The sequence below is a fragment of the Leptinotarsa decemlineata genome, unplaced genomic scaffold (assembly GCF_025532065.1).
Source record: "Leptinotarsa decemlineata unplaced genomic scaffold, Ldec_3_MD MMD2_tig00026328_RagTag_RagTag, whole genome shotgun sequence".
In the NCBI taxonomy this organism is placed as follows: domain Eukaryota; kingdom Metazoa; phylum Arthropoda; class Insecta; order Coleoptera; family Chrysomelidae; genus Leptinotarsa; species Leptinotarsa decemlineata.
In genome coordinates this window covers 7,482,937-7,508,217 of record NW_027412688.1, presented here as the reverse complement: position 1 = coordinate 7,508,217, position 25,281 = coordinate 7,482,937, and the positions used below count along the sequence as shown (strand labels likewise).

Genomic DNA, 25,281 nt, shown 5'->3' with positions numbered 1-25,281 from the left:
GCACAAATCATTTCTATTTGGAAATAGCTGATTCATTTGTGGCATCAGATAACCCCGAAGAAAGTGTAGATACCGAGCACCAGTTGTTGCTTTCCTCAAAAAAGTATGGCCCTATTATCTGGTTGTTCAAAATCCCGGCCCAAACATTCACTTTTTGGAGCAGTGAATTCCAGGTTTCAAAAACGGAAAAGGAATGTTTTGTAAGCGAAATTAATTTGAATACTTTTTGAAGTGAATTCTTCAGTTTTCCATTTCACTACACTCCAGCAGATTCTCTATTTATTCAACATTCATTTTTTCCCGATTGTGGAAGGTTATAAACCCAAAAAATAACAATATGGAATATTGAGTCTTCCAAAAATGAATGTCTTTTAAAGGATATAAAACTGTATGTCGCATACAAACATTTGTTTCGCAAATAGTCCCCCTACCCCTCATTTGTTCACTATTTATATTTCATCAAACTGCTACATGTTATACTTCTCTGTGAATGAATTATTATTATCGTTACAAACGATTCCAATGTCACCTTCAACTCACTATTTTTCCATGTATGGCTGGATCAATTTTATCGTCTTCGTCGACTTCTATGATTTTCTTTCCATCACCGGATTGTTGAGCAGCTTCGGACCCTCTAACCTGAGCCATAACGAGGCCGTGGTATTCCTTTTCCAATGCCATCAGTTCTTCGTGAGTTCCTTGCTCAACAACGACCCCTTTAGAGAAAACAATAATTTTGTTTGCCCCTCTAATTGTAGAAAGGCGGTGAGCTACGATGATGGTAGTATAACCGGCACTTGCCTAGAAGGAGTTTTTGATATTGAAATGTAATCTGAAGTACTATTTCACACTTCAACTTACCGAATCCAAAGCTGCCTGAACTTTAGCTTCACTGGTATAATCCAAGGCCGAGGTAGCTTCATCCAGCAATAATATAGATGGATTTCCGACTAAAGCTCTGGCAATGGCGATCCTCTGTTTCTGACCTCCAGATAACTGTGCCCCTCTCTCTCCCACCAGAGTGTTGTATCCATTGGGGAGGGCCGATATGAAAGTATGGGCGTTTGCCTTTTTAGCAGCCGCGATGACATCTTCTTCAGTTGCCTTCAGATTACCATATTTGATGTTCTCCATTATGGAGATTCCAAAAAGGACTGGTTCTTGACCAACTGTGCCAATGTTACCCCTGAACCATGTGAGGTCTAGATCCTTGATGTTTTTTCCATCGACACTGATCTGGAATTCAGGAAAGGAAAGTTTCATTTTCAATTATAATGCAATTATTTTTCCAGATGATCAGATGACAGATGATCTTCACAAATTGATGCACGGGCTTCCCATAAGTGTTGTCAGAAATAAAATTGTATTGTCTTCAGCTGATAAAAGAGGGCTATGAAATTTCAATTCTGTAATGAATTTCATCGTCAGCTATGAATGGAATAGTATTTTCTACTCACCTCTCCAGAAATGGGGTCATAAAATCTCTGAATGAGTTGAATGACGGTAGATTTTCCACATCCGGAGCTACCAACTAGAGCAACGGTATCTCCTTGGTTTATTTCCAGGTTGAGTCCTTGAAGAATCTGAAATTGAAGTCTATGTTATTGAATGAAACATCAAGATAATCGTTCAAACACCGACAAGTGAAGCAACATCGAACCATTCTTTTGAAGCCACAATCCGCAGCGAATTGGAAAGGCTGCAGATTTGAGATATTTTCAGTGGATTCATTCAGTTCTTGGTATCAACGTAACAACGAGGGGTGATCATAATTTTCTGATTTATTTTATATGATATTGAGTTGCCGATCGGTCCCTTTACCTGTAGATACTACTTATTCGAAGGGCAGTATTATTATTATCATTATTACTATTTTACATTTATTCCATAATCATGTTGCACATGGTAACAAAATTCGAATATAATGCACATCAATACCTGCAAACAACATCATCATTAGAGAAAACAAAATTCGTACTGGTAGGAAATGGTCGAATGAAACTAGTGGTATAGTAGAAGTAACCGATATAGTAATCTTAAAGATATCGGCGAACTCAAAGGGCAAAAAACCAACACAAAGAACTAATGCCGCTAGGAATTAGTCCACGTGGACTGAAGAATTGGCGATTCGTATTGGATAATTTTTACTAACCGAGTTTTATGATTGGCTGAAGAGTCATAAAATTAAATTTAAGGTCATGTTACGGTGACGAATAGAATGCGAGCCGTCGTGTTGTCATTGTTCAGTTCAGGAACTGATCGCGATTTGAGTGTTAAAATTCGATATTGGTGAAGTTATAATTACTCAAAATTTTTGTTATTTGTTTAAAATGTGGCGTTCTTGGACAAGTACTAATAGTAATAACGAGTGTGATAACAACGCATACTTTTTCCTGTGTAGTGATTCCAATAGCGCTAGTGAACAATGCGAAAAAAGAGATACCAGTGAATAAGATTCGAATGCATTTGAATATTGAAACACAGAGAGTATGCTTCAATATATATAATGATCTACATATTAAGTTTGGTTTCGCGGGAAAAAAACTATTACAAGCAAAATAGTCAAAAACAAACCTTATGAACGCAAGACGCGATTTGATGCGGGATTACCAAAACCTTTAGATGTTCATCTAATAAAATCATTAAAAAAACAATATAGGACTGTTACAAAAGCAATGAGATTCCTACAATTGAAATCATAAGGAAGAAATTGAATACTTCCGGCCATAACGTGAGCTGCTCTTCAGAATTGAATAAAGAAACTAGGATTTAGATTTAAAAAAATGAACAAACGTCAAACAGTTATGGAAAGCAGAAGAATAGTGGAATTGCGTAACAAATACTTGTAACAAATAACTAAATATAGACAACAACAGCGGCAAATTATCTATTTGGACGAAACTTGGTATGACACTCACGACACAGTTAGGAAAGGGTGGACTGATGGTTCGAGAATGTGTACGCCTAACATGCCTGCAAACAAAGACTAGCGACTAATCATTATGCATTGTGAAGGAAATAAAGGATGGGTTCAAAATTCTTTGAAATTATGTGAAAAAAAATTTGAGGACTGCAATTTTGTCTATCATAAGAACATGGAAGCTAATATTTTTTAAACGAATAAAAATTCGAAGAAAGATAAAATACAAAGTTTTTTAATGGATAACAATTTGTATTCTGAAGATAACTATACTAAAAATCAACTACTTGAAGTTTCACAGACAAAAACATTTGAAAAAGTGTATGCCCGTCAATATATTGCCAAAAAGTATGGGCACACCACACTGAGATTCCCCCCTTATTTTTGTGTTTTCAATCCCATCGAGTTGATTTCTGGAAAATTGAAAGAAGACTGGCAGAAAAGGATTAAAAGAGTAATTTTAGTTGAAAAAGACTATATGGAAATTGGACACTTCCATATTAAATTCATTATTGATTTAAATGACGACAATGACAGTGAAACAGAGAATATGGAAAACGAAATATCAGAATCTTTCGAAGAAAGTTAGTGAAGTGTTTTTGAGGCTATCGATTGGATATATATACGGTAAAATAGATTAACAGGGTCTCTCAGTCAAAAAATCAAAAATCAAACTCTGCTTAACTTAGCCAAGCTTTCGCTTCTAATGGAGAGATTCTTAGCCAAGCTAAGTAAAGCAGTAAAAAGTTGAGTAAAGCAGAGTTTGATTTTTAATTTTGTGACTGATATATATATATATATATATATATATATATATATATATATATATATATATATATATATTTAGTTAGCTTCCTAACTATATAATTAAAGGAGACCTGTTGGAAGGTAGGTTGCACTATATGGTTTACTTGAACTATACTATAAGTTTCATTCGACCACTCCAATCCTGACATCGGTCGTGAAACCTATGTTTTCATAATCATTAGGAATATTTCTGGTCCATTTCACAAACGAGAATCTAATACAGCAATTAAGTGAAGATTGGTTTATTCTTTCTAATATTTTTCATGAAATTAGGAACTCTTCATAAATCTAAAAACAAAATCAAATAATAGAAAACCTACCGGTACATCTGGTCTGGACGGATAGTGAAATTTCACATTCCGGAATCTGATATTTCCTTTCACGGAGTCCAACTTTTCTCCCCTACCTTTGGACAGATTGATCTTTGGGATATTGTCAATAACACTGAATATCTTATTTGCTGCTGCTTTCGACATAGCGAAGGCTTCGATGTATGGAGACGCTATACCAAAATTCATAGAACCCGCCATCACACTGAAAAATACCTGGAAGATGAAACAGACAAATGAAAATTAGTATATTAGTATAATACCGACTGAAGGAAAAACTTCTTTAACTCCATCTATATATATATGTACTTACATGACTCGTCCTCGAGTTATGTAAGTACACATCTAAGTGTACATATATATATATATATATATATATATATATATATATATATATATATATATATATATATATATATATATATATATATATATTGATGAGTCCAAAGATGCTCTGCTATTCCTGATTTGCTGGTTTCTCCTCGATGTGTGTTTCTTGTGCTCGATGAGGCGAACTTTCAATGGCCTCGTACTTCCACCGATGTATGATTCTCCGCACTCGTAATCCTCCGACAATCCTCTGATTGTCGGGAAGTACAAGTACTGGTTATGACGGTTTCTCTTCTTTGTGAGGCTGTTGCTGTCTTCTAGCCAGTCTGTTCCACCATCATTTTGGAGTAACCATTCCGTTGAAAGTCATTTTTGATGAAGCCTAGTTCCTTTTCGAGACCTTCATTCGTATAACAGAGCCCAAAAGCACGGTCTAGTGGAGCCTTGATGATTCCTCTCTTAGTCAAATGATGGTGGTTGGATTCCTGGTTCAGATACTGTCCAACCACCATCAATCGACTAAAAGAGGAATCATCAAGACTCTAAAAGACTAATAGACCGTGACATCGGGCTCTGTAATATAAAGGAAGGTCTCGAAAAGGAACTAGGCATCATCAAAAATGACCTTCAGAAGAATGGTTACTCCAAAGTGATGGTGGAACAGACTTTGGCTAGAAGACAGCAAGAGCCTCACAACGAAGGGAAGCCACCACAACCAGTACTTGTACCTCCCTACATCAGAAAATTGTCGGGAAAAATAAGAAAAATTGGGGCCAAAAATAACATCAGAACCCGCTTCAGACCTGGGAACACTATCCATAGCAGCCTCACGAAAATCAGGCCACCAGTATCGAAAACGCAGACTGCGATTCCAAGAATTGCATGCGAGTGCGAAAAATCCTACATTAGTGAAACTAAGAGGCCATTGAGACCAGCAAATCGAAATAGTAGAGCTTATTTGGACTCATCAATATAACACCAAGTGGTCTCAAGCTGAAATCATCCACAAGGAGGAACATTGGTTTAGGAAAAAATTCAAAGAAGCCTCATATATGTTGTCCAACAACGCATTTAGTCAAGCTAGCGTAGAGATACGTAACATATGGAAACCTCTAATCAAGCAAAACACGACCAACTCTCGCCAAACGGTCTGCTTCCGCTAAAACCGATGAAGCGGTGAGAGAGAAGAGGGGATAGGGGAATGCACTCGAATGATCTATAGTCAGATCTCCGAGGAATAAGTCCAGTCATCACCTGAAGACGATTATGGATACTAAAAATCGAAATATCGTGATGTAACTTGTCTTGGAATCTTTCAATTTTTAATTTTCATTTCTTGTTATTATATTTTAATTTTCATTTCTTGTTAATAGTTCAATTTTTAATTACTGCTTGTATTTTATTTCATTGTAATTTCAGTATTTTGCTTGATATAATTGTTATTTCTCAGTTATTCTTTTTAATTTTTATAGATTCTTTCAGGGATTTCAAATCCATTTATATCTAATTAGCCAATGGAAGTCCGAACTAATGAAATGCAGCACAAAACATTATCAACCACCTTCAAACAAACGTATATAGGGGAAGGTGAGGTATAATGATCCCCTTAAGGGAAAAACGTAACTGTGGCTAGAGTTGAAGGCAAAATCGCAATAATTCTATTGTTGGAGGTAGTGAATTTACTTAACTTTGTAACTGCATACTTATTTTTTACTATATGTATGTAGTTTTCTTGTATTAGAGGTTTTTGTTAAAGTTTGGGATCATTTTATACACACCTATGTATAAAATGGTCCCTGGGGTAGTAGTAAAATAATCCCAGGGATCATTTTATACCAAAAGTTAATAAACATTAATAAAATAAAAAACTCAGCTGTTTATTTCAATCATGTATCGTTTATAACAATTTAAGTAAGTTACACAAAACTTTTGCAGTCTTCTAGTTTAATTAGAGATCTTTTTTTTGTAATTATCTACTACTCAATCAACAAAACTAAATAATAAAACATTGCAACAAACTTTTGAAAGGTTTGCAAAATTAACAACATACCTAGTTCAAGTAATAGGTAATCGAATAAACTCTTCTTCTAAATAAAAAAAAACAAAAATTATACTCATCCCTATCAAATGTTCTTATCAATGTCTAAATGCAACAGAAAAATGAACTCTTCGTTCAAAAATAATAATGTTCTTATCAGGAAGGGAATAGAAAAAGACCTATAGCCTTAATTTTTTTTCACACTTTCAAATTGATTACTAGAGAGGCAAATATCGCACTATAGACACGATCTACTCCCGCACAAGCCTCATGTCCCCATTTAAGTCACACAACGCACCTAATCCACCCTTCGCCTTTACTGTCTTTGGAATAGCTTTCAGTACAGAAGAAGCAGTTGGTATCACTCTCCTCTTCAGAAGAATCTGATCTGTTTTGCTTTTTTTGCCTTTTCCCTTTCCTTTTCCTTTTCCTTTCCCGCCTTCTTTTCCTTCATCGTTCTGTTTGTTGGTCACCGTAGTTTTCATTTTATTCGCTTCCTTAAAGGCTTTCTTTCCTTCTATATCTGTTTTCTTTTTGGTTTCCTGTTCAAGGTATTTTTTGTGTGCTTCCAGCACAATCTCTTGCAAGGTAACCAGTAGCTTCATTACCTTCAGGCGAGTGTGGCCAGGCATCCAGGCAAGGCACAATTTGTTCAGTCCTCCTATGAGGGAGAGTATTTTTCAATAGTTCCATTGATTTACTCGAGGTTGGTTTTTGCTAAACTCTTCACATACAAATCAATGGCGTAGTGATAGAGTCGCAATGGTCTCTTGCTAGGTTAATATGTTTGTCGTGGGTCTGCGACTGCACCAGAACCTGAACGTGTTTTTGATCAATCTGTGATTCAACAGCTATCTGTTTCCTCCTTCGGCAGTATCTGAACCTTTCTACTTGGAATTGGAACTACACAAGACAGTTCGTAGTTGACAGATAAAAGCCATTTTTTAAAAAACTGTGATTCTTTGTGTTAGCCAGTAGTCTGTCATGAACCGCTATGTTTTGTGCAATTGGCTACGAGCAACAAGTATGAATGTAATTCACATAGCCTCTTTCTCCAGAAGCTAGGTCTAGAAGGATTTCCATGTCTCTTGGAGCTGTGGTGTTGATGGCACCAAAGATAGTCAGGCAATCTTGAGCACCAGAACAATTGCCCGTTGGCTACTGGCTTTTGCTTCACATTGGCCATTGGTCTGACAGTCATCACATATATCCACTGAATTTATTTGAGGCCTAAGTCCCAAGATATTTCATGAAACCTTCAGCATATGCATGGGGACAGTCTAGCTTTGTATAGAAGCTTTTCCAAGTAAGCGTTCCATGTGAGTTTTCACATCAAGAATAATAGCTAATACCTTTTGAAGAATCTTCGTTATTTCCAAGTTTCCTGATATCAAAAACAACCAAATATCTGATAGATCTCTTAGAAATGAATGAACAATGTGGTGAAGTAGTCCAAGGGTACATTTAGCTCACACAAATTTGCATGGGACAGAATTGTTCGCTAGTTCGCTAATTATTTTTTCAAGCAACATGAAGGCAACCCGTGACCTTTTCTCATGGCTACTTTGTTCAAATGCAAATTCAAAATGGAAGTAAGAGAAGAGTTAGATTAATTTCACGAACTTGGTTCCTGTATTTGGATAATGTATTTGCCATTTTCGATTTTGATTCATTTAGAAAGAATATCTGTGACATATCCCATCATTTTCCATAATAAAAAATGGCGGTACTACATTTTCTTGTCCCCAAGCTGGCCACGGTTTCTTTGAGCAGAGAAATATATGATATGGAGAAAAAAATTATCAGCTATAATATCCCAAGGACATTGATAACTAACGAAATAATTTTATCACAGTTTTCGAAAGCACGTTATTTGGTAACATCCCGACGCCGAAGGCGGAGGGATGTTACCTAAAATAACGTGCTTGAGGAAGTTGTGATAAAATTATGAGTTATTTATCAATGTTCGAGGGATATTCGGTGAGAAAATTTTTTGCAATTCGAACAAAATTATTTATTGAACACACAGTTATTAAAAGAACAATTCGTATAATAATATAACTCCATAAATATTTTCCAAGTGTATTTTTTACTATTGACAGTATTTTTTGGTGTATTTTCTTCAATGATTTTGTCAATTGCCGCATCATTTTGAACACCAAAGCGAGGAAGTGACATTTTCGAAATAAATTGAATTACTGAAATGTCAAACAACTTTATTGTGTTGGTTGCTTAGCAATGTCATGACATAAGTGATAACTACCCGTGAAAACTATCCATGGGTAGTTATCAGTGTGATGATGGTTTCATTGGTTATTTCGACACACATGACTAGAAATAGACAAATTTGATAGGATAATTTTTTTGGCAAAAAATTTTCAGGGAGACAGGTGAAAGTAATGTGTACTTGTTCTGGGGACGGTAAAATGTTTTCAATAGGCTCAGCTCACGTAATAATATAGTGGCAGGTTTGCATACTAGTATTATAATGAAAAATGTTGATACTTCGAATCTGTACCTGTCTGAGTATAGCCGATGATCAACCGAAGTTAGTTGAAATACATAAGGTTCTACCCTAGTAGATGCACAATGGGGATTTTGGGGCGATGAATATATTAGAAACTGGTATAATAATAATGATGAGTGAAAAATCTGATTACATAAAAACATGGCGACGATGCATTGGGCATTCAGTAAAGTATACAGGGTGCTCAAAATACCCCATTCAAGAAAAATATCATGGTGTTGATGTGTACAAGGTGTGGCAAAATACATCATTTCAGAAAAAAACGTAACAGTTTAACTAGGGGGCTTTAACGTTTCAACGTGCGATCCCCATATGTATTGGGTGTCTCTCAAAATACATCATTTAAGAAAAAAACATGATATCTTTGTGTACAAGGCGTGACAAAATACATAATTAAAAAAAAACATGTTGGTTTGATGGAAGTCTAGCGGTTCAACGTGCGATCTCAATGAGACACGTATATACACTTGTGGAGTTGACGTTCGAAGGTGGGACAATGGGAGGAGCGAAATTTTCAGTAATGATGATTCAAAAAACGTTGTTTTACACGCGTTTCGACCGTTTTTGTTGTTGTTGTCATTTTTGTTGCCGTTTTCGTTTAATCACGTGCAGTATGTTAGGAGAGCACTAAGTTGTATCTTCGCTAATATAAGTTAGATTGACTGGGTGCAGCACATCAAATGAAAGGCCAGGGATGTTGAATTCATTGACAAAGAAAAATAAAGAGGCAGCTAAAAGGGCACTAAGCTGCATCTTCGTTAATAATAGTCAGATATCTGCGTGTAACTCATTGAATGAAAGGAAAAGGAATTCGGAATTTATACACATAGAGAAAACAAAGATTGAATGCTGTATGTTAGAAGAGCATTGAGTTGTATTTTAGTTATTATTGGTTAGATTGACGGGGTGCAGAACATCAAATGAAAGGCCATGGATGTTTAATTCATTGACAAAGACAAAACAAAAGAAAGAACAGCCAGAAGAGCATTGAGCCGTATCTTCGTTGATAATAGTCGGATCTTCACGTAGAGTACATGAAATCAAAGGAGAAAGGAATGTAGAATTCATCAACAAAACAAATGTGTTTCAACATTTGTCATTTACGGTCTCTCGACGTGCGCTTGGTTAGTTAGCAAAATTCAATTTATTCGTTGTTACTTGACGGTATTTGTGAAAATATTATGGATTACCCGGCGAATCATCACGTGTGAAGTAGGTATATGACACCGGCACGTAAGTTTCAGAGTTGTATGTGTCATGAAACTGTGTTTTATGACACAGAGCGTCTCAGACTGAGGAGATTTTTATTGATTATATATACAGAATACTTCGTTCCTGGTAACGGCAACAAGGAACCGTTTGTTCATTAATTCGCCGCGTTTGTTCGTTCGTCTTAGTTTTCATGTTTGAATAATTGTATAACATCAGTCAGTTACATTCAATATGGGATTGGGAGGAAAACGATGTTAGGTACGTAGTTGGTAAACAAAAAAATTAGTAATCTACTGGCATCCAGCGAATACAGACGTAATGCATCGAAAACACACAGATCGGTCTTGCAAGAACATGCGTTTCCCCTTTCATTTTCCATTTTCCACTGATTACTCAAGGTGTATCGCGAGGGTCTAGGCTCAGACGTTTTATGGCTAAAGACATATTCTCGAACAAGTCCACACAAAAAACTTACCGTAACCATATTATTGACGGTGTAGACAGGATCTGTCCAGGTCTTCTGATCTAGCACCAGTTTCACACCATACCAAAATGCAAGAGCATAACTAGAATAAATCATGAACCACAACATACCCGTACCGATTCCCGAAAACATGTTTTTCTTGATGTTGTTTTTCTTTGCGAATTCAAGGTTTTTATCATACCGTTTGGCTTCTTTCTCTTGACCACTGAAAGCTACCACAGTTCTAATTGAAGAAAGGACTTCTTCTGCTATAGCTCCAGCGGCACCATAGGCGTCTAACTCTCTTTGGGCGAACCTGGTAGTCAGCTGAAAATCGATAATTAATGAAAACGATGCGGAATATGAAGAATGTATGAAGGAGATAATCAGGTTTCATTTATGAAGCCTGTGAATGATTGATTTCAATACTTAATAATAATAATAATGGGCTGGATCGATTATCGTAAGGCATTTGATACAATATCGCATGAGCTCATATTGCATTTATTCAGATGCCTTGCGGCACCCGACAAAATTGTAAGATGCATTGAAAAAATGATATCACTTTGGCGAACTCGCTTCACCATAACATCTGGTTAAGCCAGAGTCCAAACAGAGGGAGCCACTTTCAGAAGGGGTGTATTTCAGGGCGATTCCCTCAGTCCCCTTCGCTTCTGCATTACCATTATCTGTTGCGCTCAGAAATACTCGAGGGTATAACTGTGGACCCCCCGGAAACGGGATGCACAAGGTCACCCATTTGTTTAATAAGGATGATCTGGAGAGAATGATTTCCATCAGTCCTTGAGGCTGGTGGAAGAGTTCACGCATGCTATCGGTATGAAATTCGAGATAGACAAATGTGCAATAGTTCATCTCAAAAGAAAACGATGCGGGGACCACGGAGAGAATGTGCAGCTCGTACATGGAAGCATCCTACACCATTTGGATGCCGGAGAGGCGTATACTTACTATGGGATGGAACAACGGCACTCAAGAGGTAACAGCAGTGTAGAACTCTCTCTGCGGCAAGTATCAGCACAAACTTACACAGATCTGGACATCGGAACAGTCGGATCAGAACGAAATTGTTGCAACAAATATGCTTGCCGTTCCAATCTTACTCTACTCGTTTGGAGTAGTGAAGTGGACTAGGGAGGAGCTGTATCACCTCTACGTAAAGACCCCAAAAATCCCCAAAAATTATGCATCTCTTTAGGAGATGCATTGTCCGTTCCACGGTTGTACTTCCCCCGACAACAGGGAGGTCGTGGACTTTTGAGTTTTGAGTTTCTACGTGACAGAATGATAATGGATATATCCTGTAAAGTCGTCATGAGTTCGTACCCCTTTATCTGCATGGTTTATGAACATGAGAGAGCAGGAATTGGAGCATTTCTCTTTAGGGCAGCTGTCCGAGTAGCTGATGAACTCGGTTTAATTTTCAACACTGAACTAGGTGACCACAATTCTGTCACCGAGTTGGAACCTTTTCAGAAAAAAGCTCATATAAAAGCCGCAGAGATCACCTCACTTCTGCGGAAACGCAAGGATAAGCCAATGCATGGGGTTTTCTTCAATAACATTGGAGACCGTGGCTTATCAAAGCCCCTGACTTTCATTTTCCTCAGGTCGAATCGGCTGAAGTTGGAAAGTGAGTGTTTCATCATGGCTTGCCAGGATGGTGTCTTCAACTTTAGTCTACCTCAGTTGCATGATGGGTTCCTGACACAAGGTGCAGGGCCTGCCACGAGGCGCTCGAGACCCTAATGTACTTGCTATCAGCATGTTCAGCATATGCGGTTTGGCTTATATACCTCGACATAACGCAGCCCTAAGAGTGCTATATTACCATCTACGGCAGGCACTCTACAATATTGACGATACACCGGTGTTGCCCTATGCTCAGGGGTATTGAATCCGTTGTGGGGAACTAGAAGTGCCGAATTTATTGAAACTATTCGTTCCTCACCCTCAGGCTCATACCTGTAGTCTTTCTCGACCACCAGAGCAAGACGATATTTGTCGTGGAGTTTTCAGCTTCTGGCGAGACGAATATCGTTCGAAAAGAGGAGGAAAAACGGATAAAATATCTCTTCGAACTCCGCAGACTCTATCTAGACCACTCTGTCAAGATGGTTGTTCTGATTATTGGAGTCCTTGCTGGAATGATGCTGTCGCACTAAGGCAGAAATCTTAGCCGGACAGATGCAGAAGGTTGTCATTCTTGGCTCACTGCGCTTGTTCAGGGCACATGATTCTCGGACCCAATGTTCACTTATCCCACTGTGTGGGGAGTGGTTGTTGGTTGATAATGCTGGCGTGCTCTCTCGAATGTATCGGGGCTTCGGGGGATAGGGCCTGACCAGCGCGCATACCTCGGTCAAAAATAATAATAATAAACGTTTTTATTACTACAACCACAAAAAATCACAATATTAGGTTCTAACTACGTATATAAAGTTATAGTAAAAGGCGAAGGTAAATTTTTGCAGCTATACAAATAACTGCTAAACTGTTCTTCCACTTTATCTGCGCTTATATTAACCAAAAACGTGATAACTTACGAATGACACAACTCCTAGAGCGATTAAAGCTGCAGGCAATGAAGTCAAGCAAACCAGAGCCAATTCCCATCCCTTCCAAAGAGCTAAGGTGAGGGATGCCAAGAAAACCACTTGGAAGTGAAGAAACATTGGTAATTTCTCTCCTATCCCATCCTCAAATTTGTACAGATCCCTTGAAAATAACGATAAGATTTGTATTTGAGCGAAAAAAATAATAGTTTGTTTAATAATTGAAGGAAAGTGAAAATTGTATGACTTTTCGAATGCATCTTTCAAGTGTGACCATCTAGCGATATAGGTGATTATTTATTGTATTGTATTATACTATTTAGAACGTTTGTAAAATAGTAAGATAGAACAATTGAACAAAAATGAATGGAAATAAAGAAATGAAAAAAGAAAATACAAAAATAAAAGTAGAGAGATTCCAAGTCACGTTAGTTCACGACGTTTCATCACTCGAAAAAGATTGTAGATACTAACAATCGAAACGTCGTGAACTAACGTGATTTGGAATCCCTCAACTTTTTATTTTTTTATTTTCTTTTTTTATTTCATTATTTTTATTTACTTTTGTTCAATTGTTCTATTTTACTTGTATTTTAATTCATTATTATTTCATTTCAGGTTTATTTTGCTTAATATAATTGTTATTTTCAGCAATTCATTTTCAATTATTCTTTTTTAGTTGTTTCAGGGATTTCAAATCATTTTATATAGTAGACAATGGAAGTCCGAACTAGTGAAATTCATACTGTTTAGAAGTTTGATGAAGGTTGAATTGACGATTGTTTTGTTGTTTTCGAATACAATTTTGAAGTCGCCAACTTGGTTGGTGAAACGCGCGTCGAGAAAAGTATTGCATTTCTGTTGATTCGAAAAATTGTTTGTTTTGAATTTATTCTACTCCAGAGGTTCCTATTGTACCTTTCATTTCTGATAGCTGTTTGTATATGGTTTATTACTCACGATTCAATTATATTCATCCGTTGTATGTTTTTCATCAAATGTCGACGCTGTCCCATTATCTAAGATGATATTTTCAAGACTGGTTACTGCTCCCGCTTAGGGAGGTGTAGAAGCAGCAGTAGCATTAAACCAGTCTTGAAAATCTCATTAGAAATGATGACGAAACGTCGAAATTTGATGAAAAATACACAACCTATGAACACCTGGAGAAACAACTCATTATATTCCACCATCTGTGCGTTTCCGGGTGTTCATCTGTCGTGTATTCTTCAAAGATCGATGTTTCGCTACCATATCAGATGGCATTATCAGGACTTGTTATCGCTCTTTTTAGTGAGACGTAACTGAGAGTTACGTTTCGTGAGAGTTACGTAACATAAGAGTTACGTAACGTGAGAGTAAGTAACTGAGAATTACGTAACTGAGAGTTATGTAAAGTGAAAGTTACATCTCACAAAGAACGAGCAATAACAAGTCTTGATAAAGCTATCTGAAATGATAGCAAAAAGTCGTTTGCTGCTTCTCCCAATTTTTTTTTTGGGAGAAACAGTGATCGAAAAATATGTACTCTCATACTATATTTTCTATACTAAGACAACTATCAATACATGGCGTTTATAGGAAAATATTATAAATGAAATTGGGAAAACTCCAAAAAATTAATTGTTTCACATTGATACCCTCAAATATTATGAATTTGTAATAATTTGAAACTATACACTTCCTCTGGTTTTGTCCTTTATTGTGTCCCCTTATTGGAACACGTGGAACACGTGGAACTGGGTATTTTGTGTGACTTGATATAGTTCAAACGATGAAATGAAAAACTATACTTACTCCGTCATTCGACTCGAGAAATCCCCAGTTTCATGAACGTCATACCAGGAAATATCTTGATTCAATATTTTACTGAGATATACAGATCTGAGCTGATATACCTGAAAATGAAAAATGGATAGAAAATGTTTTAACTGTACGAAAATGTGATATCTGCCTTCAATATGGAACTAACAACTCGAATATTACAAGTTTGCCTTCATTCCACATACTGAAATTAATGGGTGAATTTGAGTATTATTGTTCTTCTTGGTATGAAATGAAAAAGAAATATTTTTAGGCGAGATCATGCACAAACGTGTATTGATACAAACTGGAAAAAAAGACCACGACAAAGAATTACTTTCAAACATATAAATTTTGTATCTCAGGGAAAACTTTTTTTTTCTATTGAGTTTGTACTCACCTTCGTCACGGTATTGAAACAGATATAATTCATAAGCTGTGCAATGTAGTAGGTATATGAAAAAGTAATAATATAAAATTTCACGGTAACTTCAGAAAATATAAAGTAAGTTTTGAAATTCGCGAGAGAGGACACCAAATTTGAAGTTCGTGAGATAAAAATGCTCAAGTGATCTATACATAGTCTCAAGTTTTAGGAAGACTATGAAGTATTTGTGTTTGATATATATTAATATATATATATATATATATATATATATATATATATATATATATATATATATATATATATATATATATATATATATATATATATATATATATATATATATATATATATATATATATATATATACATACATCGAAATAGTCTAGGGATATTTTTATAACATACTAAATATCATAAAAATCAATACATGAGGTCGTTTAATTTCGATTAAATTGGTACACTCGACCACCCTGTAGATTTCTATGGGTTGAACAAAGCCTGCAAAAACGGTAACTGATCTTTTATCAAGTTTCTTACAAACTGTAGGTTTTCGGCTAAAACGAATAATCAGCAATTAAACTGGAAATATTGTGCTTTAACATGGAACGCCATCACTTACCATTGGCTGAGATGAATAGAGCTGTAGGGCTTCTTCAAGGTGGCATGCGACAAAATGATGTAGCTCTTCGTTTGGGGGTCTCCCAAAGTGTTATCGGTCGATTGTGGCCGCGTTTTCGTGAAACTGGCAGTCCAGCCGAACAACATCCAGGGCGAGGACGCGCTACAACTGAAGTTCAAGACCGATTTTTGGTCTTAACCGCAAGAAGACAACCGACAATCACAGCACCTGAGTTGGTTAACATGTTGCAGCAGACGCACCAGGTAACCATTGCTCGTGATACTGTCAGAAATCGACTGAATGAAGCAGATCTCCACAACAGAAGGCCACTTAGATGTCCACCTTTGTCGAGAGGCAATCGCGGTAGAAGATTAGAGTGGTGTCAAGAACATCAAAACGGGATGCAAATGATTGGGCCACAGTTTTGTTTACAGACGAATCCAGATTTGGATTTCATCCAGATTCTCGTTGAGTAAGACTGTGGAGACGACCTGGAAATAATGAACGTTTGAGACACGTTCAGTAAGTCCACACATACAGAGGTGGTACAGTAATGCTATGGGGCGGAATCATGATCGGCGGCAGAACCGATCTCGTTTTTTCAAATCGCTCCCTCACAGCTCGACAGTACCTTGACACCATTCTTCTACCTATCGTCCGTCCGTTTGCTGGTGCTGTTGGTGAAAACTTCCACCTAATGCACGATAATGCTCGTCCACATGTCGCGCGTCTAGTGAGTGACTGGCTCACCAACGAAGGAGTTGATGTATTGCCATGGCCAGCACAATCACCGGACCTGAATCCCATCGAGCATGTGTGGGACATGCTTCAACGAAGAATTACTCCGCATATGGGGAACATTCACACAACGTTTCAATTGAGAGAGCTTTCAATCGCTGAATGGGCAAATGTACCTCAACAAGACATTGACAATCTCATTTTGTCGATGCACGATAGATGTTGGGCCGTAATAAACCAGCGTGGAGGCCATACTTTGTACTGATTCCAATTTTTTTTGTATTATGATTTTCTTTCGGGGTGCCAAAGAAGAGCCATATTTTTTTTTAGTTTTGCTTATATGCGCACTCAGTATTTGTGACCATTTAATAAATTTTGTTGTAAGTTACATTCGTTTAATAATCACCCGTCAACTTTTTTCCCTAAAGCGATCTAAAAAAAATTTTTGCCATTTTCAAAAATATCCCTAGACTATATATATATATATATATATATATATATATATATATATATATATATATATATATATATATATATATATATATATATATATATATATATATAAACTAGAGCTGATACAAAGAAAAGGTTTATATTTTTGGAATCAGCACAGATGAATTAATCAAAACCAGTTAATTTTTTTTCGGGGGCTGTGTTATTTTCAACTTATGATTCATTTTATTTGTTTTTCCATAGATTTCAAATCAGTTAACACTTATTTAGATAATAGAAGTCCGAGTTGTAACCTTTACATCATCAACTACTCTGAAATAAAGATAATAAGTGTAAGAAGGAGCAGTAAATTGGCGCAATAGCTTTCAACCTGTGGCCTTGGGATCAAACTCGACATTATCAAATATTTCTCTCGCGATAAATTATCTAATTGAAGTAGGGTTGATTCTGCTATGTACGGGACTGTCAATAACCATGAATCACCTAGGTGCCTCAGGGCGTTATCAACACTGACTACCCAAAGCACCCTATATATTATTTATGCACGTGTTCATGACAGAGTAAGGCAGATTTTCGTCATTTTGAGGATCAATACCGATATACTCACTTGTCTTGATGCCGAATAAGTAAAAGTCGTTGTCGATATGAAACTGAGTACGAGCATTCCCAATCCTATTAATGAGTTCATCACGGCGAAATGCGTGATCCCATCCAGAAAATTGTCTTCAGCTTCTTTTCTTTGTTCGGGCGTCAAAGTGGGTTTGTAAATTGTTGAGGCAAATGCGATGATATCTCCAGTAAGGTTTCCATAAAGTAGGGTGTACAACGGTTGAAGTATGCCAGTTCCTAGAGCGGAGAGCAGACCTAGGCATAGCAGAAATTTGTCCAGACCTGTGGTATACCTGAACTAAAAAAGAGAGGAATGAATAATCACAGCGGGTTAACAATAAACAAAAAACAGTTGTTGAAGAACCAAAAATTGTTACGTACGGAAAAATAATCTTTCAAGCTATTTATCATTTCCAAATCAATGATTCAAGTAATGATTTTGGAAAATATCAAATATCGGTTCGAATACAAAACTCCGCTCAATATTTTATTCCATTTATTCATCGCACATTACATTATTCAAAACATTGATATTGTTTGCAATTCATAAGTTTGATGTTTGTTACAAAATCAGATTTCAAGTTTCATTTCAGATCAATGCAATAATTCAAATCATCGTTGATAATTGTTGATTTAGCAATCGTCAGAGTAATTATTCATGACCAAAGAATAATTTTTCTTATAAATTGGAATAATGTTTCCAATCAAGACTTTTGATTACCAGTTTTTGTTGAAATTAGTTTTGTCCGTTGGAGTACTTGTCCAACAATGGTTTTCTTGACAAAACTTTTTCTTATAATGTAAGAGCCACCGGTAGACCGCTGTTTCAGCCTATTGGGCATCGTCAATACCGGGCAGGCGGTCCTCGATTGAAGACAAAATGTGAATAACCAAGAAAAGTACTTGATGAAAATAACTGCGTAAACGCAAGCGAGACATAAGTGGACCCACCTCTTGGTGTGACACCCAAGTCAACTTGGTCAAGTTTTGTGTGTCAGAGTTGGTGGTTTGACCAATCAATCGATAACTGCGGTAGCAGAAATTTGGGAAGCTATCCTGGAATGCCAGAATTCGTCAGGACGCTAAAATGAAATACAATAGAAAAGAACACAAAAAATTGACTTACAAGAAATCTGAGTTTTACAATTGAAAATTGAATAGTGATGAAAAATGTTTACAAAATTGTCACATTGGTGTTAATAATGTCATAATTTTCAGATATCTGATATCAGTTATGTTATGTTTGAATCATACTTTAATGACAAGAGTGACATTGAAAAAATTTCTATTTCATAAATGCTCATTGAATGAATTTTATACAACGTGTAACTATTTTGAATTGAGAATATTACCGAGATTTATCTATGTATAGTAAATAATTGTAAATTATACTTAGATTTTCAATGTCTATTTTTTTGGTCATATCATTAGGATTTTTGTGTATTAGCACCGTTTCGTGAAAAAGCCTTTCAGCCATATTTTTTTCTGAATATTAAACTTTTGCTTGATCAAATTTAATTTTGTGTTCTGTTTCAATAGAATGTTGAGCTAGTGCACATGCATTTTTGTGTGAAGTTATTCTGCTTGATAATGTTCTGGAAGTTGTTCCAATATAATTTAAATCACAATTATTACCTGGTATATTGTAAAAAACGTTTGATTTTTTCAAGACAAGTGTAGAATCTAGTAACTGTGTTTTGATATTTCCAATAACTTCATTATTCTTTTCAGAATCTTTGATATGCTTTTTATTGTAAAAAACTATCTCTAGAAATTAGTTTTAAAGATAAATTTTCAATATAAGGAAAAGAAAAATATTTCATTCTGTCTTCTAGAGGAATATGAGCATTATAATTTGTACTTTCTGTCTTGATGACAGTAGTTAAAATAATTTTGTTTAGTAATTTTTCTGGAAACGAATTTTCTGTCAGATTATTTTTCAATAATAGTACAATTTTTGTTTTAGCGAGGGATGAACTAGTTTCTCGATTCTCATTTTAGGCAGAGAATTGGTAAACCGTTATTTTGAAACCATTTCGTTAAATTAATATTAATAATTCACAAATAAAAACCTGCAGACCAAAGCAAACAAGCCCGAAAAATATCTCTGACACAGTTGTCTCTGTCCATGAAAGTTTACACTTTTTGAAATTAGATTCATATCAAGACAGAACATGTTGGTGAAAATCATAATGGTTTTGACCCCGGATTTATATTGAAAAGCCATAACTTAAGTCCTTCAAATTTTTTCCAGTTCCAAAATGTACGACACTGGTTTGAATATACCTAACCTATAAAAAGATGGTGGACGACATTTCCAGTATTGACCGCATTTTATACGATGAACCCTCGACAAAATAAGCCATCACTGTTACGTTCAGTTAGAGCAATTTCACGATATTGTGGTGATTGATTCTAGTTCCAACGACTCATTTTGTGTAACCAATAAATTAAGAATTCTCAATCCCCAATCTAATGAAAGAAGACAATGTTTGGTGACAGTGATAATGAAGTTTTGACAAAGCATATTTCAAAAACTCAAATAAAATTATGGTGCTCACGAAATTCAAAATTGTGTCTGACGATTGAAATACATTTGATTCAATGAAAACTACAAAATACCGTTACCATTGTCATTCCTATTGATAAAAGGTACTGCTGTGATTATGTAAACTACTATCTAGTAGGCTAACAGTGACATCATGAACAAGAAAGTAATAAATATATCTAGAATGTATATCAGTAGATATATCACCTAAGTTCTAACCAGAGAGAACTTCACTTAACTACAGAGTAGAAGGAGAAACGAATGAATCGATATAACGATTAGTTTTCGTTGTGTTTTCAAAATACTGCCCGTTTCGGGAGTTGGCAAATCCCTTTACTTTTTGGGTTAATGATATCGCAGTAGCGTATCCAGTAATTTCTGTTCAAAATAGGCGACACTACCTGGATATGTCAGTTGTTCCAATAGTGCTTATTCACGGGGCATATAGATAAATATGTTATTTATATGAAAAAAGTGTTTCATTAAAGTTATACTGCCTTGAAAAGTCTTCAAACATTTCAGAAAGTAGGTTAGGTTAGGTCCATTCACATAAGAAAATTAATATTTGGAATAGAATCTCCCGCGGCTGGATAATAGAGAAAAATCTGCAAGACTAACCTCTGTGAGATAGGTTAGGTTAGGTATAAAGTGAGTGGGTCTATTCGACCCTGCACCGCAACTCGCAAGGGTTTATTGTGGCACACATATTCACACTCGACCAAATGCACCCAGCTTCTTAACGAAGCCGATTAGTTTGTATGATGAGTGGTCTTTTAGGTCAGATGGTAAGAGTACGGCTCTGCCGAACTCTAAAAACCTGATTCAGTCCCCGGTGGAGCAGGTACAAAGTATGTGCTCTACTGTTTCATTATTTTCCAAACAGAGGCAACACACACTGTTTTTCGACAGTCCTAGTCTCTGCATATGATGACTTAAATAACAATGACCTGTAAGAAGGCCTGTTAGACATCGTAGTTCATCCCTACTGTAGTCCAACAATTTTTTGGTATCAAGATTCGAAGGGTGAATAAACGCCCTGGAGTGAGCCAATCCTGGAAGATTCTGCCAGAAGTCCGTAAATCTTCTGGTCCGATGAAGCTGCTTGCAGCACTCTCTTTTGCAAGGGAGTCAGTAACCTCATTGCCTTCCAGGCCAGTATGACCAGGAATCCAGACCAGATACAATTTATTAAGTCTTCCTATTGGGGAGAGTTGTTTTTGGCAACTTGCTACCAACTTAGACGTTGCTCGATAGGAGCCAAGAGCTTCCAACGATGTTTGACTGTCCGAGAATATTTTTATTGACATGTGTATGAGGTTGGATTCTTCCAATCTCTCCGCACACAATTCAATAGCTCAAATTTCCGCTTGAAATACAGTCGCATAAGTTCCTATGCAGGTTGATATATCTGTCCTGGGTCTGCGACTGAAAACACCTGTACCAGAACCGGAAGGTGTTTTTGATCCAACTATCTGCTCTTAATATTTCCTTCTCACGAAGGATCCAGTCCTCTCTATTCGGGAACAGTACTTTATAAGGCAGTTCTCTTAGTTGGGAGCATAAAGTCAGAGGACATTTTCAGAATGCTGTGACTTCCAGTGTCAACTAGCAGTCTGTTGCACTCTGCATTAAATTGATTTGTGCAATTGGCAATGTGCACAAGTCTGTATGCAGTTCATCTACCCTCTCCAGAAAAATGTGGAGAGGGGGTAGATCTAAAAGGATCTCCATGGCGGCTGACGGTATGGTACTGATGGCACCAGTGATGGCCAGAGAAGCCTGTCTCTCTGTAAGCCAGAAAGCTTCGCCTGGACCGTTTTCTGTAGAGCCTTCGGCCACCAGGTAATTGTACCATAAGTGTTCATCACATAAATCCAATGGATATGTTTGGGACCTAAACCCAAAGTTTCACCACAAATCCTTCGACATGTCCATAGGGGCAGTCTGTCTTTGTGTAAAACTTTTTCCAAGTGAGCGTTCCAGGTGAGTTTTTTATCAAGGACAATGCCAAGATATTTCACCTCTGTTTCGAATGGAATAACCTCACCATTGAGGGAAAGTGGCGTTAGATCGTCTAAATTTTTCCTCCTGATGAAAGGGACTATCACAGTTTTGCTGGGGTTGACAGACATCTGCTCCCTCAGGCACCAACTGTGAACAACGTCTATCGTGCTTTGGAGGATATTACAAGCTACCATTCCCGACGTGGATCTTGCCAGGATGACAAGGTCATCTGCATAAGCTTGCAGATCTACTTTTCTTCTGTCGAGAGCATCAAGCAGACTATCCATCAGGACCACTGGACCACAGAAGGAGAGATAGTACCCCACTTTGAGGGCAGCCTCTGGTGCAGAAAGTAAGAGATTATTCAAGATCTGAACTAAATAAGTTGTTTCTTCAAAGATATGATTTTCATCTGGTGAGATGACGTGAACAATACAATTTCAGCGTGCAATGTTCTAATCTTCATTTATATATACATTTTAGTAGTGGAAGCTTATATTGAAACCATTTTTTATGAAGCAAATATCGGATTCAAGTATTTCCCTTTGACTATTTAACGACACCGTACATGAATGTAACTAAGGTACGAAACTTCAGAGGGTGATTCGTTAGGTAGTTTTAAGAAAAAGAGTTTCTATGAACGTATGTCTGGAATTACTTCGCTTCTGATATACACGGCGTTGAAGTTTAAAAAAACGGTATTTATAAAATATCACAAATATCCCTACACCAATTTGGTTGAAATTTGCTACAGTTAGTAAAAAGTTGATAACAGTTAGTAATAAGGCGCTATTAGGTTCAGTGGAGTCTCAGTGGGTACCCCAACCAACAATATTAGGAAAAAAATATACCACTGACTTGTTGTAATTCTTAATTTTTTTTAGATTGGGCAACTGAAAATACAACGTTTTCGTCGCTTATGTTTTACACATATCAGGCTCGTTTTCGAGAAAAAAAATCACTTCTGAAAACTATTCATGGATAACATAAAACAAAAACCAAAAGTAAATAATAAAAAATATTGAACTCAAAGTAAATGAGCAAAATGTCCACCTCCTAATAAAATACACGACTGCAATCGATTTGTCATTGATTGTCTGACACGTTCGAAAATGATAATAATAATAATAATGATAATGTTTATTCACAGATATATCATTATATACATTTGATAGAGAATTTAGTTGAACAAACAGACAATATCACAAAAGTCACCGAAGTGTCTTGTGCGTGATAACATAAATATGACAGACAATAACAATATAAATAACACATAAATAATAATAATAATAATTGAAATATTACATTTTCACAATGACATGTTGAAATATCTCAATCATGAAATAAAAAGTATTGAAATATCTATTAATCAGTTTTCAATAATCAAATTTGATGGAGAAGTTGTGATTAGATCCAAACTAAAACTTTTACAAAAGAATCAATAGATAGTCGAACAGAACGAATGAAAGCGGGGTACCTACATAGAAAATATCCTATATATTTGTGTACTAATTTTGCTGTAAGATGTTATTTTTAAATTTTTTCAATTATTTGGTGAATCACTCTCCGGTTCCTCTGATATACATATGTTTTTAACTCTCTTTTGAATTTTGATATCGATTGCTGAATTCTTATTTCATCAGGAAGAGTGTTGAAAGCCCTTGGACCCAAAAATTGATTAATTTTCTGGCCTACTGACTTGCTCATTAGCGGTTGGACAAATTTGTTTTTTCCTCTGGTAAGATACGTATTATCCAGATTGAGAAGGTCAATTTTTTTTTGGAATACTGCAATATTCAGCTGTTCAAAATATATTTGTCCCAGATCAAACGTTTTTGTCTCTTTATATACTTGATCACTGGAGCATCTACTATTTTTATTCAGGATGATTTTCAAGAATCTTCGTTGGGATACTTCCAATGCATCAAGTTGTGTTCTTGACACCCCGCCCCATCCGAGAATACCGTATTTCAAGTGCGGCTCGACAAGACTTTTGTACAAAATGATTTTTTGATCTTGGTCCAAGTACTCCGTCACATACTTGAATATATATAAAATGCATCGCAATTTTTTCAATAGATAGCTAATATGCCACCGAAAATGTTAATCTATGATGATTCCTAAATATTTAATTTTTTCTTTTGGTTTTATTGTACATTTTGTTAAAGTAATATCAAACGTAGGAAGAAATGTATCTTGACATTTAAATGGTAGGTAGTGTGTCTTTTCGAAATTTATTGATAAAAGGTTATAGTCGAACCACATTTTCAATTTACTGAGGTCTGTTTGAATTTTATTTTTCAGGTCATACCATTCTGTATAAAAAAAGGACAGTATCATCAGCAAAGCTTGTGATTTTTCCACTTTTTTCCACACATAGTAGGTCATTGAGGTATATTGTGAATAATATTGGTCCCAGTACCGTTCCTTGGGGTACTCCACATGTAATGGATTTTTTTCGACTCGTTTTCCCTTTGAATTTCAATACTTGCCCTCGGTCTGTTAGATAATTCATTAATAATTCATATGATGAACCTCTTATACCTATGTCCTCAAGTTTTCGTAGAAGAATAGAATGGTCAACGGTATCGAAAGCCTTTGTGAGATCTATAAATACTGCTATTGATGGAATACCTTTATCCTATGCATTGTATATGTCTCCAGTTAAGATCTGTTGTTGAAAGTAATCCATATTTGTTAATGAATTTGCTCAATCTAGTTTTCAAAATTTTTTCTAGTATTTTGGCGATGTTTGAAATTAAGGAAATAGATCTATAGTTACTCATATCAGTTTTATCTCCGCTTTCATAAATAGGTGTGACTACCGACAGCTTAAAGGCAGAGGGAAATTCACCTGTTTCCAGAGATTTATTAATTATAATATTTAATGGTTTTTTTTATATAGTCTGCTATGAGT

At 36.1% G+C, this 25,281-nt stretch overlaps 1 protein-coding gene across 3 annotated transcripts in view; it reads right to left on the bottom strand.

Moving 5' to 3' along the window:
- Mdr50 (Multi drug resistance 50) overlaps nt 1-25,281 on the bottom strand; it is an 85,879-nt gene that overhangs the window by 43,261 nt on the left and 17,337 nt on the right. For all 3 annotated transcript variants that reach the window (XM_074182678.1, XM_074182677.1, XM_074182679.1), the window contains exons 4-11: nt 17,811-18,110; nt 15,000-15,100; nt 13,194-13,365; nt 10,639-10,953; nt 4,048-4,272; nt 1,458-1,583; nt 862-1,236; nt 541-801 (exon numbers count right to left, since the gene is read on the bottom strand). In XM_074182678.1, the coding sequence (XP_074038779.1) occupies nt 541-801; nt 862-1,236; nt 1,458-1,583; nt 4,048-4,272; nt 10,639-10,953; nt 13,194-13,365; nt 15,000-15,100; nt 17,811-18,110 (1,875 nt within the window). The remainder of the gene's footprint in view (nt 1-540; nt 802-861; nt 1,237-1,457; nt 1,584-4,047; nt 4,273-10,638; nt 10,954-13,193; nt 13,366-14,999; nt 15,101-17,810; nt 18,111-25,281) is intronic.